Source organism: Schistosoma haematobium, chromosome 1 (assembly GCF_000699445.3).
Source record: "Schistosoma haematobium chromosome 1, whole genome shotgun sequence".
NCBI classification, from domain to species: domain Eukaryota; kingdom Metazoa; phylum Platyhelminthes; class Trematoda; order Strigeidida; family Schistosomatidae; genus Schistosoma; species Schistosoma haematobium.
Genome location: NC_067196.1, coordinates 8377592 through 8393421, shown reverse-complemented (window position 1 = coordinate 8393421; position 15830 = coordinate 8377592). Strand labels below are relative to the sequence as shown.

The 15830-nt window shown below is 35.4% G+C and overlaps 1 protein-coding gene across 1 annotated transcript; it reads left to right on the top strand.

The window, feature by feature from the left end:
- Positions 1 to 697: 697 nt before the first annotated feature.
- MS3_00010042 (uncharacterized protein) lies at positions 698 to 15461 on the top strand. The gene is made up of 8 exons (XM_051218378.1): positions 698 to 814; positions 853 to 1059; positions 1094 to 1265; positions 2641 to 2779; positions 7375 to 7514; positions 11588 to 11768; positions 13105 to 13230; positions 14484 to 15461. Exons 1-8 carry the CDS (start codon positions 708 to 710, stop codon positions 14861 to 14863), a joined length of 1452 nt encoding a protein of 483 aa, XP_051073058.1. The 5' UTR covers positions 698 to 707; the 3' UTR covers positions 14864 to 15461.
- Positions 15462 to 15830: the final 369 nt, after the last annotated feature.

Sequence of the window (15830 nt, the reverse complement as noted above, 5' to 3'; positions counted from 1 at the left end):
TGTGTCCGGCTAAACTAATGAGGTCGGCATCACTGATAGACCTATAGAGTTGTTCATTATGTAGATTTATTTGTCGCCAAAGACGATTTGGGTGAAGAGTGAGCATACGAGTTCTTGTAAATTTTGTCGTAATTGGGTTTTACACGATGGTGCATTTCTAACTGGAAGCGATACTTTTCTATGAAGTTCACAAGAGAAAGCCCGGCCGTTACTTCTGTTACTTAGGTTGTAACACGTTCAAAAACCTACATTATTGACCTTTTGTTATGAATAACAGACTATCTTAATTTCATGCTTTCTTTATTTCTGATTGTTGTCGATTACTTTCGTTATAACATATACGCGCGTTCTGTGTGGTCATTGAGTTGTTGACTTTCTTTTCTTCTCTAGATAATTTCGCTTAGAGTTCCCAACAATCCCCCAGCACACAAGATACGTCCAGGTTAGATTCAAGTCTACCAAAGACTGAACATTACATGGTAATGGAGGAGATTATTGTAGGCGTTCTTGCTCAAACTCTCAGACCATCAACTGAGTTTCCTCTTTAGGTTCTGAAAGAACAAATGAGAAATGCACCTGATTATGATCGCGAACGACATTCTGCAATCACACCCAAACCCTAAGCAGCGAATAATTCACTATAGTGTCCAGGAAATTTTGAGGTTTTTGTCTCAGATCTGACCTTCAGTATACGCGGCCTGTTTTTGATGTTCGTTACAATGGCCCTTTCTGTGAAACAGTATGTTTTGATCTTTGGGATGCTTTTTTCCGGGACTATTAACACAATTTCCAAAAAGGTTCAGCTTGACTGCATGTAAGTTTCTTCAGAAATACATCTGATAATTTAAATAGTGCTAGTGGATACTTCAATCACACTGCGAATAACACACGTTCACCTCATTATTTTAATAAACCATGGTTTCAGACTTTGCTCATGTTCTTTGGGGAAGCTTTTTGTATTATCGCTTTTCTGGCAATGAGGTGCAGAAAAAAAAGACGAAATACACTACATGGTGCTAGTTTCGTAGAATCAAGAGGTCCAAACGTAGTAAGCACACCGTGAGTTGATCATGTAATGGCTGTTCATTTACAGTGTTTTCAACTGGATTTTTATACTGCCAACATGTTGTGATCTATTGGGTTCAACATTGGCAGGTATGCGACTTGTAATTATCTTACTGTTAGGTATTGGTCTTCTGTATATCGATGCGTCTATCTGGCAAATGCTACGAGGATCACTTATCGTATTTGCTGGTATTCTTTCTGTATGTTTCGTTCTTTAAATTAATTTTACTTATGCTGAATTCAGTGTTTTTGTTTTTGTTCAAGTTATCAGTGTACTTAGGCAATGACTGATAAAGTTACAACATACCGTAGTTCCAAAATTAGATATTCTTATGGTTGCAATTACTTTTTCAGTGGCTATTATGTATCATCCAAACAGTCCACTCCATTAGCTGTTTTATGCATAAAATTCTGGTATGTCATGATGTTCATTCCCTTACCGAAATCCCCGTTACTTATGTTTTATGATACTCCTCACTATTACTACACAATATATACGACTTCACAAGCAACAGTTTTAAACTTTACAACCCGTCGCACATCTGTGACTACTAAGCTATATTTCAACTGTGTAACAGACAAATATTGCTGTTTCATCTGTGCACATGTCTTGGGATGTTTGTAAATATTATTTTATTTATACATGATATTCATACTGAAATAAACACTGGTTGATAAATTTTCTTAGTTGCGGTCATTAACGAAATACTATACGAAGTACGACTTTAGATGCGAAGTCCACTAATAATTGAGTGACAAGATACTTTTCAACTTAAGCTCTATAACGTATCTCATATACTGATTTATTATCCAGAGCGGTAATCACATTTGTTTTTGTGTACTTTAATATTTTTTCATTTGTTATAACTCTCCCTTAACCTGTCTAGTTGACCTTTAATTTTCATATATAAATGTTCTTAACAAGTATATGTGTGATCAGATTGTTCGAGATGTATTGCTCAAATATACCACATAATTCTGATAAACTTCGTCTTCTCATTGCATTATCGAAATTTATCAAAGGAACTAATTGTTTTAAATTTCATTAAAATACTCTTACTATAGAGAATGTCACATTCGGTTGCTGAAGAGTCAAACCGAGTGCCGATTATTTTTAAAGTCTAAAGTTTAATCTCATGATAGTTCATAAAATCCTATTACTGGGGATCTTCATATAAGACATATCATTTAGTTTTAGTTTCCAAGTGCTTTGGCATAACCAGTACACATAAATCTACCCGACCATCTCAGCTAATCTGTTTTTATTTACAGAGAAGCTAGTTGTTAACTCACTTGGACCTTAACAAACAACTCTATAGTTGGAACCCCGCATCATCAACGGGTTAGTACTACTAACTTATAGGCAAACAATATACCTTGAAGTCGATCACAAATCTGTACTTAGTAAATTAGTTACATTCTCATTATTATTGCTAGAGAGATAGAGGTAGAACACCGTAATCGTTGCTTATCCATAACAATATCTTTAAAAATACTAATTATCTTTTTTTCTCATGTTTGAAATTGTTAAAGACGTGAATTCTATGCTGCACCTCACTACTTCTATTCCTCCAGGTCATCTTTCTCAAGCGGCGTTTGCGTTACTTTCAGTGGACTGGAATTTTGATCACTGTGTTTGGATTGGCTCTTGTTGGCTCAAAGTCTGTATTCAGTGCAAATTCAGTGAAAGCAACCACTTTACAATCAATAATAGGTATATTAATTAATTTTGATGTTGCACTCTTATTTTATAATTTAGTACATCTTTTATGTAACTGGAGATAATTTCATTTTTCAATTCTATTAAAGCCTTTGATAAACATAAGAACTGTTATTATGGGTCCGCATTAATTGATGCCGTTTCAATAATCAATTTAATGTACAACTGGATAACAAGTGATCATGCAAGTGACTTATTTAGCCTTGCGTGATATTCAGTATACCAATAATAATGTTTAAAAAACTCATTAATTCGCTGGTACTTTTCAGTGAGAAATTAGTTTATGGGTCGAATATAAGAAAAACGTTGAAGTCAGCCAGTCACATGCAACGTAGGACCTGGTTCATGTGTAAATCGGTTTAAGTTACTGCACCACATCAGTACCTTGTAATAAAATTACCAAGACAAATCTCAAAGTAGTGAGGGTTGTAATATTATTACTAGTAGGGAAAATTAGATATGTAAAGAAATATAAGTATACGAGACTTTAGGATTTGGGACTTAAAGAAAGACGGAGTGAATGCACTTAAGCCATTTCAGACAATTCTGAGCCATGCCAACCAAAATCTTAAACCATTGATCAGAATAATCGGGCAGGCCCCAACCATATAGTATACACTTAATTCTATGACTCAGTCCAATTGACAGTGGTCTTATGGACTGATGCCACATTTAGGTTTGGCATACGTAGCACATATCACAACCACCTCAAACACAACTATTTCACTCCCTATCATTAGTTTGGGCCTTGACTCAGACTAGTCCTGAAGCAACAATTTACATTTAGAGAGATGGGATCCCATCTGAAACGTGTTTGCATCATTACTCAAGGCAGTTAGGAGACTTCGTTTCATCAGAGTCTTCACCAGATCGAACTATTTTTATCTGTGTATCCTAATTCAGTAAGTGAACCTCTCGGTAGTAGATCAATTCCTGAAAAGTCAGACTATGAGAGCATTACTTCTCGAAGAATGTCTATGACTGAGTTAGATAAAGGTGGAGGAAGTGAACAACCTTTAAAAAACCCGCTTGAGGTTAACAATTTTGGTAACCGTTTTCTATAAACACTAACTCAGTCAGTAGTGTTCAAGTAGAAAGCTTGTACAAGGTTTATATACTTCTTTGATAATCTTCTTAATGACAAACATGGCCATGAACCACTCGGTCAGCTAAGTCGAATGCTGCCTTAAGTTTAAGGAATACAACTATGATTGGACGTCAAAAAGCATATCTCTTTTCCAGAACTTAACGAGGGGCGAATATTTGATCCATAAATCCACGCCCAAGTTTGAAACCAGCCTGGTTTTCTCAGGTTTTCTCTTCACTAGTGTTGGTTAGGCGTTGGGTGCTTACTGAGGCTAATATTTTACGTATTGTGTTAGTCAAACTGATTCCTTGATGGTTGTTCCGATAACATTCTTATCTTTTCTTGCGAGATGAGGCGATCAACAATCGAGACTAGTAAGATAGGATTACGTTCTGTTCCCAAGCTTCAGTTAGTATCTCAGTTTAACATCTAAAACTGGACCACTATCCTCAATGATCGGTGTTAATCTATCATGGTCCACTGATCTCCTCCGCGTGAGATTACCTATAGCCTTCTCAGCCTCATTAAGAGTTGATGGGCTTGTGTCGATTCCCCGCTCAGGGTGTGTAGGATTTGATTTGCATACAAATGAATTTCCTGAATAAGCCTCTATATTGTCGCAAATTGGATCCCAGTAGGATTATAGTCAAAATAGGTAACTAAGTATATGGTAAACAATTATGATCTGTTTCTAGAACGTAAATCAATACAAATATTACCAAAATGCAAAATAGTACAGCCAATTACAAAGGGAACAATAAATACACACCAACTAAATGTAACAAGGATAAAAAAGTGAATCAACAAAAGGGTTAGTCATGTTTATGTAGAAAACTAGTGTGACTCTATGGCTGGTAGTTTAGTAAGAAAAGTAATAATAATAATGATAATAACCAGTTTGAGATTAAATGAGTCCTAAGTGATGAGCGTTTAACTCAAACACCGTTGGTTAACTCAATTTTATCAATCTAGATTTACAAATTGTTTGAAGATACTGGATAAATTGAGGATATTTGGAGGCCACTTAAACTGTTCCCTTAAGTGTTATCCCCACCATTCTAACTTCCCAGACTGAGTGTGAATATCAGTTTTTTTCTTTTCCGGGATAATTTCACTAATAGCGGGATTTCTAACAACTGTTTCTTTATTAGGTTTGAACGGTTGTCTACTGTTACCCATTACATATACGTTTTCCATTTCTTTTACTTAAGCTGTCCACTACTACTCAGGCTCACTACTTTTCGTCACTGCATTCAACCTGCATTTACTCCTAGTCGCGTTCGGAGCCTGACGAGATGAATTTCCAAGCTGTTATCAGTTCAGAGAATCTCTATAGAAATCCAGTAATGTTTCTTAACAACTTGGTTCAAGTTACTGGTAAATCTCACTGCTGTTTGAACGTCATTCCAGGCTACTTCGAAGTCTATATCACTTTTATGGTTGAATAACTGCTTCTCTCGTTGTTCCTGAAGTACATTGTTGACTCTTTAGTCGTTAAGCTGAACTTTAATGAGTCTTCTTGCTGTAGATTTTCTTTGTCTACTAAGATACAAATAAACATGTGCTCTCAGTTGATCATGGTCACAGTCTAAACACTTCCTCTAGAATGACCGGCAGTTTTCTGTTAAGCCTACCCAACAATACCTGATAACAGTGTGGTTTATTTGGGTTCCTCGGCGGATCGATTTTATGGGGTCACCATGTTAGACAATGTCTTTTCCTATGCTTAAAGTCGTTACTTGTTAGAGATAAACGGTTGTTTGGTCGTTATTTGAGCAACCAGCTGCCGTTATCTGCTCTGTGTAAAATTCAATCAAGGGTCTATCAATTTGGTTTAAACTACCTACTTGGACGTTAAAATCACCTGGTGTTATTAGTGCATCTAGGCGTTTAGCTTTTTGAAAGAGGGTGGAAAGCTTTCTACAAAATTCAGCTTTTTATCTGAACAAAAGTCATTGGGAGCATAGACAAAGAAAATGGTGTGTATCTCTTTTTTCTTATTCTTACTGCTCCGTTCAGTCAGATGGCACACAAACAACTATCCGTCGGAATACAGTTCATGTGTTGCGGATTTCGGGATAACAATTCTAACTCTAACAACTTCGATACCGTATACAATAGATTTACTATTATCTGCCCCTAGGTACTCAAAGAGACATACCTTGTTCAGAAAGATTCATTGAAAAGAACTAAATAATAATCAGTTTACATCCACTTTAATTTAATCATTATCAACTAAACAGTCATCACTGGAAGTTAATGAATGTATGAATTTAAAAGTTGATTCCCTTCTATATTTATTTGAGGAGTTAGCATCCCCGATACCTGGAGAGTTTGTTCTGATTCTCAACATAGTCCTATGTCTACACTAGCTAGGTCACGAGAAATAGCAGCCAAGTCCCTAAATATACAGAGGGTGAATCTCTGGTTTTCTGTATTGACTATGTGAGGTCTAGAGAATAACTGTTCTTGGACTTTTTATGCCTGTTTCCAAGATGTCATACATTGATAGGATACGATTCTAAAGTCCTAGCTAAAGAAGCCTGGTGCCATATTTGGTTCGAACATTGAAAAGTTCAACATGTAGTTTAGAGGGTGGCTGTAGGAGACTAGGAATAAAATTCCGTGAACTCGGATAGTTAGCTTTAGTGATGCATGACAATAAGGCCAATAGGAAGGTTAATTCTTCAGGACAGGAGAAATATTGGGGTGACAGAGGAATTCGATAGTGAACAAGAGGACCTCGGGTGCCGTTAGAGGTATAAGGACGATCGTCACTTGCCAGTCTTCCGCATCATGAATAACTACTTCTTTTTGAGAGACATGTGAAGAAAACTTAATTGGTAGTGATCTTAGAGACCTATGAGGGTGGCTGCAGAGCCCAAGGGACAACTGCCTAAAGCCAGTCACGTACGACATTTTTTGTAATCAGATTTTAATGTGTCAATTTCGTACACCAGAGGGACTTATTGCCCAAGCCGGAAAACCGTAAATTAAAGTGAGGTGTGACATCTATAGGGTTGACCTTTTTTAACCTCTTCCTTTCGTATGTTGGTTATTTGAGGGAAATGACTTAATACTGTCAAATTCCTGTACAGTACAACTTCCATGTATAGTGAAGTAGAGGCGATTGACTAATTGACAAATGAAATCTTTGTGTTATGTATGAATTGTCCTTTTTTACTGTCGAAAAAAGTCGTTCAATGGGATATTCATAACACCATAAAATAACTACTGATTTCTGTAAGTTTGTTTATACGAATATTTAGAAGTCATAATTGTCTTGTTCAGTTGTCATATAAATCTTATCTTTTGTAGGGTCTCAGAGATGGTATCGATATCACATCCATTGAATTTAAGTTCCCATTGTGAACATGGAGTTTTAATTAACTTGAAAACGACCAATTTGTAGGATTTATATTGTTATCTTTTTATTACATTATATACAAGTATTGGAAAATTATTCTCTATGCAACCAATTTCTTTTTTATTTAAAAAATAGGATTGATACTAGTATTAGCCGGTGCGTTCACTTCTGCTACACAAATGGTAATAGAAGAGGTTTTTCTGAAAAAACGTGGCTTCCATCCTTTACAAGCTGTTGGTATGGAAGGGATCTTTGGATGCATTTTAATGTCTGGCGTAAGTTGATTTCTGCTTGTTTCAGATTGTTAATTCTCATATGTTTGACTCTAATGATATATATATATATAATCCTGAGTATTAACACCGTGACGAAATATAATTAAATAAACGTGATGATGTAATAGGAAGATTGTAATACTAGTTTATATATCGTAAGCAATAACATGAAAATTTTATATCGTACTAAACATAGTAGTGAAGAAAGCCATTACTATATATGATAGAATAGTAAAAGGTCATGTAACTCCTACGACATGTGTGCAAATAAGTGTGTGAAATTAATAAAGTAACTATCAATTATAATGTGAATGGAGTACGATAATTAGTGTGCTTTTTGTCAAGATAGTTAAAGATATCAAAGAAATGAAATAAAGTGATATCAGAAATACTTATGAATACAATCATGGGAGTATGAAAAAAAACAAAAGGAGAGGGACATTTTAAAATACAAAGTCGATGAAATGAAATTGAAATAGTAAAAATACCAGTAGTTCCAGGGCCCAGGGTTATCAATCAAACTTTCCTGTTCATGGTCAGTTAAGACTAATCCACCTAACCATGTGGAAGAAACTCCAAATCCTGAAGCTCCATAATGCACCGGATCTGATGAATTACCTCCGAGCAGTTTTAAGGTGTCAAACTCCTCGACAGTGAACTAAGTGAGTTAAGTGCAAACACTTGGCAATTAGAATGTTCCAACATCCTGGAAAGATATGATAGTCCTCAGTGTTTTTATAAAAGGTTCACGTCACCTATCTAACAACTGTCGGGAGATAAATTTACTTCTCGTTACGTCCAAACTATTGACTTCCGTCATACTTCGAAAATTGTTCAAGACCTGTGGAAGATTAACGCGCGAAGAGTAAACTGGTTTTCGTTCCGATCGACGATGTATTGCTGATATCTCAACCCTTCACCAAATGTTAGAACAAAGCGATACTTATTGCAGGCCAAGAGTGGTTGTGTTTCTCGATATCAGGGTGGCCTTAGACTCGTTGGACAGGACTGTCCTCTGAGACTGTCTGTTGAGGAAGAGTGTGCCCGAGAAGTTTGTTAATATATTGAAGAGTTTGTATGCAAACACTTGATATATATTAAGTGAGAGAATACAACCACGTCTTTCGACCGTTCCATTTAAGCAGTGGGGTTAAGTAGGGTTGTCCGATCTCACCATTCCTCCTCAACTTTGCCATTGATGACGTCCTGGAAACATCTCAGATGGAAGTAAGTAGTGGTGGTGTGGATCTGTTAAGTGAAGAAAGACTTTGCGACAGTGAGCATGTGGATGATATTTTCTTACCGCGTGATGATACCCGATCCGTACAATCCGCACTTAATCATTTGACAATCAGTGTCTGTAGGTATGGCATGTGCTTTATACCTTTTGAGTGTGAAGTACTCTTACAAAACTGACAGTAGCGTGTGCTTATACTCACTTTTGGTAGTGAGCAGTTCAAAGTATTGGAGACTTCTGTGTATTTGAGTAGTTGTGTGAGTGACGAGACCAATTCGTGTATAGTGAAAGCGAGAACCAATCTGGGCCATCTTTGGTTCATTCGTGATGCTAGTCTGGCTGTAAAAGGTCGGATATACAAGTTGTCGATGAGAACAGTTATTCTCTATGCTTGTGAAACCCGACCTGTCCGAGTTGAGAGTGTTAAGTTACTCTGTATGTTTGATCATCGTTGTCAACATGAGGTTGGTAAGATTCAGTGACAATGCCATATTGGTAATGCAGAGGTTCGGCTATGTGTATTCGGGCACCGTAACTACAGTTCAGTTGGTAACAGTGTGCTGGGTTGTGAAGGAAAGTTGTGCAGTACTGGAGTCTGTCGATTATTCACAACTCTCTGGTTGAGGTCCTAGAGAAAGTGCAATACAGTGGCTTGAAGCGTTATCATATGTGGCTCGGAATGTAAGCCAGTGGCGCTCGTCTTGTGGTTTTCTTTTACTTCTTCATATGAGTGTAAGGAACTTCTTTAACTGAAAGGATTCTTCCATTATTATTTTTGTTTTTCATCGTCACTCACTAATTTTTATTCGCTTTTTTTGTTTTTTCATACTTGCCTTCTTTTCTTTGTTTCTCTTCACATTTTAATCTTTATTGTATGTCAGCTGTATATTTTAGTGTCCCGTTTTACCAATATTTTGGTGTTTAAATGAATTAATGAGAGTTCAAGTATTAGACGCATGGTTTTTGGATTTTAATTTTAGGCCTTATTTCATGTTTCGTTAGGGCTTCTGGTGTTTTTATAAGTTTTGTAAGAGTAGTTTTTTTGTAGATCTTGACAATTTCTGTAAATGACCTTGAAATCAACTCTTGAGTTAGTTGAGCGATTAGAGTTGACTAAACTTTCAAGGATAAAACTCCTAATTATTCTCCTATCTTTTTATAACGGTACCGGAATATGTTTCGCTACCTGTGTTTAAGGCAAACACTCGCTACAGCCTATCTAGCTATCGGACACATGCGTAGCCTTTACTGATACGGAAAAAAATATTCTTGCCTGTGAGTGGTAGTCAGAGTTTTGCTTTACAGAACGTTTCAATTGCTGTAAACAACCGACTCTGAAGGTGATCAAAAGTTAAGCTATCTTTCATTGTTAGATTTATGTAAAGCTATTTATGTATAACGGGATTCCTCGAGTCTTTGCTCCGATTTTTCTTGACGAATCCGCTTGAATAGTCGTTTTCCGGAAAATCAATTTCTTTCTCAGCTGATACAGCACTACATATTCTACGTATTCAATAACATAAAGAATCAATAAGATTTCTGTGCCCACTTAATAGAACTCAGTAATAGAAATTGGTTAACCGACTATTCAGTGTTTGCTTTCTATAAATTATCGTTTTCATGAATCCATCACTCCTTGTTAGAAACACTTCAAAAAACCAGATAGGATAACCTATTTCGTTTACTAATGTGAAATCTAGGTAACGATAGGAAATATTAAAGGAATATGGAATTTTAATTAAGTTAACATTCTTGCCAAAAAATGACTAAAGTATCATCCATATATATCATTATTTATTCTCAGAAATCGGAATTCTACACCAAACCATATTATTCCTTAAAATTTTTATAAAGAAACCGTTTTAAAATGTTATGGAGTAGTTGCTCAAAGGTTAAGGAATTTGATATCCAGTCACTAGATCTCAGGTTCAAACCCCGCTCCACCTACTTCGGTGTATGCAACTGAGCGGAGTATCACTAGTTCTCATACATCGAGTGTGGTTCCAAGTTAGTTACACCAATCTGTATCTATCTGGCAAATAAGTTGATAATATGTAATACATAACTAATAGCCTTTGCTTCTCTTATTATTATTTATTTATTTATTTATTTATTTAAACACATTGGTACAAGAGACACCAAATAGATATGTGCCACATAAATCAGTCGATTTGTATGAGGGTTGGAATACTGCTCGGGTGCCCAAACCGAAGCAGGTGGTTTCCTTAGGGGGCCACACCCGGAACCTTCGACCAAAGGGTCTGATCCACAAGGCAGTGGAGCAACGTGAGGAGATGCAGTCCCATAGTAGCCGGTGACGAACGATTGGTTCATACGCCATTTGTTTCTTTAGGATCCTAGAGTCCATGTTACCATTGGTTTGTAATCAGGGTTCCCCAACTCCCCTAGGTGGACTCTCCGTGTCTGCCGACCCGGTTAAAGCGCCGGAGTTTCGCGTTTCGTCCTCTGAATTTCGTAAACAAAATTAATACCGCGAGAAGGCAGTGAGTAGGACTTCCGTGGCGGAGGTTGTATGCTCGTGGTTATGTGAGAGTATTTGGAGAGAGACAGCTGACTTTCCCCACTCTCGGCCGTACCAGGGTACTTGTGGGCAAAGGTTGTGATGGAGGTGGGATTCGAACCCACGCCCTTTCGGATTGGTAAATGATTGATAACTTAAGCTAATTAAGTTAGTTATACAGAATCGCAACTTTTTTCCACGTCAGATTATGTAATTTCAAATGTTTCAACTTATTAACGATTGCGTAAACATAACCATTATTAATATCTGTATACATCTTGAGATGTTTAATTGTATCATTTGTGCATTACTTAGATTGTACTACCAGCTGTTCATTTTATTCCTGGAAATGATTTAAATGGTTCATATGAAAATGTTATCGATGCAATTTATCAAATTGGAAATAACTATATTCTATTAGGCAATTGTATTATTTATGTCTTTTCCATTGCAATATTTAACTATTGTGGTCTATCAATTGCTCGAAGTCTTAGTTGTAAGTTTTATATGTATATTTGATCAGAAAACAAAGTTTAAAATATTGTTTAAGTGTTTAAGCAGATTTAATTAACAAGATTGTAATTTATAGACGACCTTTGAACGATTCCTGAGTGACCTTGAGAAATTTCAGTCAATCAGGAAACAGTAGGTATAATGTAAGAATATATTATACGAAACCGAGAAATTACAGTGGATACACTTCTTTAACGTGGTTTAAATATTTTTCAAGGTTACAAAGAGGTTCTGCAGTTCTGAAATCGTATTGGATACTGTACAGGAACTCACTTATGTGACTCCATAACAGTCGACCTCCGGAGCCATGATAAGGTCGCAAACATTCTTTTGGCCTCGACCATATCGTGTCTATATTAGTGGTGTGAACTCCTGTGATGGAGTCTAGAAAATATCGCTTGCGAACGATGATACGATGCACGTAACCAAGGTTAGATAGGCATCTATATGCTCTCTAGTCATTTGTGTGTATTGTGGTATCTTGTTTCTCATACTCTTGTATAATTGGTATAATAGTTTTAACTTGTTGTTTTCTCACGCGCTGGAAGTGTTCGTTTTGAGACGATCTATAATATACCAAGGACATGCTAAGTATATTTAAGGAAGTGCTACTTACCCAGTCTTCTTGAACACTTCTTTATCTATTGAATTTGAGTTTTATAACAACCGTTTTGTCGATTTCTACAATTCTCTCGATTCCTTCAAACGACTGATGCAAGCTTGTCATTTTCATTGCACATATCTCTACAGTAATCGTACCATTGGACTGCTGAGACTTCAGTAACATCTGCAAACGTTGCAGCCAGTGTTACTGGTGCTTTTATTATCCAGTTTGTAACAATCATCATAATGTTTTCGTGTCGATTGAGATTGAGAGAGAAAAGTACTAATTCTAGCAAGCTTTTACCTCCAACATACATTACATCCAAATAAAACATTGTCACAATAGTTTGCACAATGTCCAGCAGTTATTTGGACATTGCAATGACAAATAAAGAAATTGACAAGTAACTCCATCTATTTTAGCCGCTCAACTATAACGTCCTCGTTGAAATCCTCTGTAAATTGGACGTACGTGAGCTTAGTGTATTGAAATAGGTACTATGACCTTGAAACCACCCACTCGTTTCTGATTGGCTGGAAAAACACACCGAATATACTTCACCTGTATTGATACAGGGAATATAGTTGTCATACCAAACGAAATCATATGGAATCTGATTAGGGTGGAAGTTGATAGCTCACCCCCATCTGCCCTGCACGATACTTTTTAATACTAAATCATTATATTTACTCATGAATTTTCGTTAATATTTTAGCTATTCACCGAACATTGATAGATTCTTTACGTACTGCACTGGTATGGATTTGCAGTTTAATTTTATACTATGGGATCGGTCCGCCATATGGAGAACCATTCAATATTGGATGGGGTCTTATTGAAAGTTAGTGATACCTGGATTTTCCTTCTTTGCTTGTATACTAACCATAGTATATAGTACCAATTAATAGATAAATTATTCTTTCTATAACATTCATCAACCTTGTATTGAATTAGAAACATTGCATAACTGTTATGAAGTTAAAATATCTTGTCGTTTTTGTTATAAACAAGTTGATTTTCAGTTTTAAAAAACTGCCATTCAATAAAGGTAAACATATAAGCAACTGAAGAAAAATATACTACAACTGCACTGAGAATAGTTTTCTTCACGAAAATTTAGTATACTTTCAGAACAATCAGGTTCGAGATAAGGACTTCTGAGTTTTGATGCAATATTTATGTATTTTCTAATGAGTAATTTCAAAAGGTATACCATTGAAGAATGTTTGAAATGCATGAGATTTTGGAGAATCCTATATATGTATAATAGAGAAATAAAATGTTAACATGTAGTGGATAAGTATTTTCATTGACCTTATATTCTCCCAGAGTTTTTTTTGAATAAAATATTAGAAAGCTTTAAGGTGAACACAGAAAAAATCACGACATTCAACATACTCCATCTCTATTTCGGTAATTATAAAGTATCTACGCAATAATTAAAGGTGTACAAAATTCACTAATCAATAAACTAACCTACCCATAATGAATTATCATTTCCAACTTATTTGCGCCTGTTACCCCTCTTAGAGAAGCATAGACTGCCTACCAGTATTCTCCATCGAACTCCGTTCTTGGAAATCCTTTCCAATTGCTACTCAGTTAGGGGCGGTCAAAGCAAAACGTGGCATCAGTGCTTGAAGATACTAACTTCTGGTCTGAGCCATGTTGGTAGATGCAGACTACTTAGTTGGGGTCCACGTGACTATCGTAACCAGTGGTTGGAGACTCTAAGTGACATGGCTCAGAATCGATCACAACGGCGATGGTGTATACACTCTTTGTCTTCCGTTAAACCGTGAGATTAAAATTACTTTATATCTTTCTTTCTACTAACTAATTCTTTTTTCCTGTACTATATCCTTATATGCAATCTTTCTTTTATATATTACCACCATTGACTTAACTACTCCTATGAATCTGATGTTCATCTTGTTGTGCTGATGAGGTATGGCAACTTGGACCGATGCATATATGTGCCTTGTCCTTCGCTGTAGCTGACTGACTGACTGATTTCCATATATGCATTTAAATGTCTGTTATTATTAACCTCTCTATATTTATGTTTATATTTTTCTACAATTTTTATTTTAGTCGACGGTTTCGCATTACTCATTATTGGCACATTAATTCATAATCGTGTATTAGATATAACTTTATTACCATGTTGTCCAAATTCTACAGATTCAATAATAATTAGAGAAGAGGATATACCAGATAGGAGTGAATTCTCTGAACCATATTCACTTGATCATACAGATACTTTTGATTCTAGTGATTATGATGATTATGATGATGATGGTGATAATGATGATAATAATAATAATAGTGGTGATTGTCATAATCATAGATTCAGTGGTATATTCAGTCATTCTAATTGTCCATCATCAATTGATCAAGAACATGAACATTTATTACAGAAAACATCGATTGTTCGTACAAAATCATGGGATAATTATTCATCTATTAATTAGATAATAATAACAATAAGGATAATTACAATGATTACTTAATGATTGATTCATAATTATTTTCAATAAGATATATACACAGTTTTTATATGTGCAAATATACAATGAAATATCTGTATTATTTTTTGATCTTTTAATTATATCCTTTCCTAATTTATATAAACTATACTGACTATAGAAATGATAATGATCATGATGATACATTTCGATTGTATTCTCATTTAACCGGTTTTATTTTATTTTTTTTTGTTTTATTTGTCTATACTTCACCCCACTTCATTAATGTACATTCTCCCCTTTGTCTTTAGTAGTAATGATGCCCCCAGATATCCTTAGTGATAGGAATGATCTACAAAGCTTAGTGTTAATGTACTTTAAAAACAAAACTTGTTTTTATATCACTTTTTTTAATTATTTCAATCATTCTCAATGACCATTTAATCATTTCGACGCTTACTTTCATTGATATTATTATTGTATTTAATATTATTACTATTATCATTGTAATTAATGTGATCTCGCGTTTGATTCGAAATTTTTTAAGTTTTAAGATTGTTAATTATTCTCATTGAAACATGAAAAAGACAAGTTTTAAACCAAGAAATATTTCTTTTCAATTAGTTCTTTATCAAGGCTCTTATTTACGTATGCCTGTTATCCCTTGTGGAGGAGCGTTAAGAGCAGCCCACTAGCATTCTCTATCGAATTCTATCCTGGTTAATCCTTCCCCAGTTGTTATTTGTTCTTTCCATGCCTATTTCCAATTCTTGATGCAATAGGTTCTTTGGTCTTCTTCTTTCCCGTTTCTTTTTAGAATTTTAAGTTACAGTTTGTTTTGTGCTGCAGTTTGGTGATTTCCCCTAAAACATATATGTTTTATAAGTTAGTAGAAAGTTGATACCAATTAGATGATAATCAGTTAACTATTACAAATAGTTGCATAATTAAAATTGGATGTAAATACGTTTTT

Bases quoted from the DNA above. Each gene is read 5' to 3' on its own strand.
- MS3_00010042 (XM_051218378.1), top strand. From the start codon at position 708: ATGTTCGTTACAATGGCCCTTTCTGTGAAACAGTATGTTTTGATCTTT. The intron at 1,266-2,640 runs GTATGTTTCGTT...CTATTCCTCCAG, and splicing joins TATTTGCTGGTATTCTTTCT to GTCATCTTTCTCAAGCGGCG. The intron at 7,515-11,587 runs GTAAGTTGATTT...TGCATTACTTAG, and splicing joins GATGCATTTTAATGTCTGGC to ATTGTACTACCAGCTGTTCA.